Source organism: Hyperoodon ampullatus (genome assembly GCF_949752795.1).
Source record: "Hyperoodon ampullatus genome assembly, chromosome: X".
NCBI lineage: Eukaryota > Metazoa > Chordata > Mammalia > Artiodactyla > Ziphiidae > Hyperoodon > Hyperoodon ampullatus.
This window is the reverse complement of record NC_136913.1, coordinates 59,206,697-59,208,522: the sequence shown is the minus strand read 5'-3', so window position 1 is coordinate 59,208,522 and position 1,826 is coordinate 59,206,697. Positions and strand designations below refer to the sequence as shown.

The 1,826-nt window shown below is 57.1% G+C and overlaps 1 protein-coding gene across 1 annotated transcript; it reads right to left on the bottom strand.

Moving 5' to 3' along the window:
* Window positions 1-200: 200 nt before the first annotated feature.
* Window positions 201-1,073, bottom strand: LOC307069673 (OTU domain-containing protein 6A-like; the record flags this gene model as incomplete). Its single annotated transcript, XM_079728026.1, has 1 exon — window positions 201-1,073. The coding sequence occupies one exon, from the start codon at window positions 1,071-1,073 to the stop codon at window positions 201-203; it is 873 nt and encodes a 290-aa protein (XP_079584152.1).
* Between the last annotated feature and the right edge of the window lie 753 nt (window positions 1,074-1,826).

The window sequence follows — 1,826 nt, the reverse complement described above, 5'->3', positions numbered from 1 at the left end:
GCAACCCAGGGACGGTCGAGGATAGAAGAGCGAGGGAGGAAGAAGGGGGGGCGGGGGTGGAGAGAGGGGGTGAACTCTGAGTAAAATGAATCAACAAAACCCTGAGAAAACCGAAGGAAAAAAGCGGAGCCTGCTGAGGAGACGCGGCGGCGGCAGCTTCGGCTCCAACGGCAGCCGCCACGGCGATGGCGGCAGCGGGCCTACAAGAGACAGGAGGCCGGGCACCTGACGGAGCCGGCGTCGAGCGGCTTCACCGAGTTGTAGTGCTCCCCACAGATGGAGTAGCTCCTGTAGACCAGGGTGAGCGGCTTCTTGGTGTACTCCTCTCCGAAGACGACGGCGGGCGAGTTGGCCTGGATCACCTCGATGGGGGTCTGCAGGACGTGCGACAGGGCCCTCAGCTCGAGCTGGCCTCCACACGACGCGCTGAACACGATGTTGTCGCAGTAGCTCAAGAAGTCGTCGCGGCTGCAGGCGTCGCCGGTTTCGGGGTCGCTGCAGAAGGGCAGGAAGTCCTCGACATGCTTCCGCATGTACTCGGCGGTGCGCCTCCGCAGGCTCTCCACGGTCACGGAGAACACCAGCTGGTCTTGGATGGCGCGGTACATGCAGTGGCCGTCGGCCGGGATATCCTTCATCTCCAGATTCCTGGCCCACAGGATGGCGTCGAGCTTCATTTCCTCGTCATGGCGGTAGCTGGCCAGATGCTCCATCTCAGCCTTGGCCATCCTCTCCTGCCTTTCTCTCTCGAGGGCCACCTTTCTTTCGCGCCTTCTCCGTGCCCTCGAGAGGTGAGGAGGCTTGTCCTCGAGATCCAGCTTGCCCAGATCTTCAGTGACTGAATCGAGGTTGCTGTTATCAGGGAAACTCTCCTGGAACTTCTGCAGCTCCTGCTGGTGCTTCTGCTCCATCTCGGCCTCGAGGCGGGCCACATCGAGGAGCAACTGCTTTCTTCTCTTCTCGTCGCTCTTGGGGACCGAGCTCTTCATGCCCTGAATGTGGGCCTGCAGCTCTGCCTTCTCGCGCTTGTGGCGTCGTAACATCCGCTGATGCTCACTCTGTGAATCTCCCATGATGTTTAAGGGCAGGCGAGAATCGAAGTTTGGTGGCTGAAGTACCGCTACAGTTCGCGTCAACAGTCTAACCACCCAACTGGCTAGAGCTCCTCAGCCTCCCGTGGCGGCTGTACTCTCTTCCCCTCACCCGCGGTTGCCCTCACTCTATTAACGGCCCTCTCTGCCATTGGCCACTGTCTCTCCACGGCTACGCCTCCTAAACACTCCTGGCACTAGGATTGGCTGTTGGGAGACACTACATATGCCCCCATTAGACCCCGTAGCAAGGGGTGCTTCCGGTTTTAGCCGGGTTCCTGTCCCGGATGTAAAATCCCGCCTTTGTGCATTATGTGCAGCAACTGAGCTTGTGGAGATTTTCGTGGGCTCTGAACTGCGTACTTCACTTCCTAGCCTGAACACAGTGCAGACACTGGTCGTGCTTGAGAATCACATGACAAATACTGTTACACCAGATGAATGTGCTCTGACACCGGACTTCCCATTGCTCCCAGTGTTCAGAAGGCAATGTGGCTCTCTCCAGTTCTTTAGTTGCCTTGACTGATGAACCCTTAATTTTGTGTATCAGAACAAGATATTTCCTTATGTTCCTGGGAACACAGAATCCTTTCAGTTTAGGCCTCAAATCCACCCTGTCCCATCTCAGTGTGAGAAAGCAACAACCTTAAAGTTCACTACAGCTGAGCAGACTTCGTCTTGTGCCAACAGAATGCACCTACCCTAAACTCCCCTTCTCCTGGGTTCCCAGCTTCC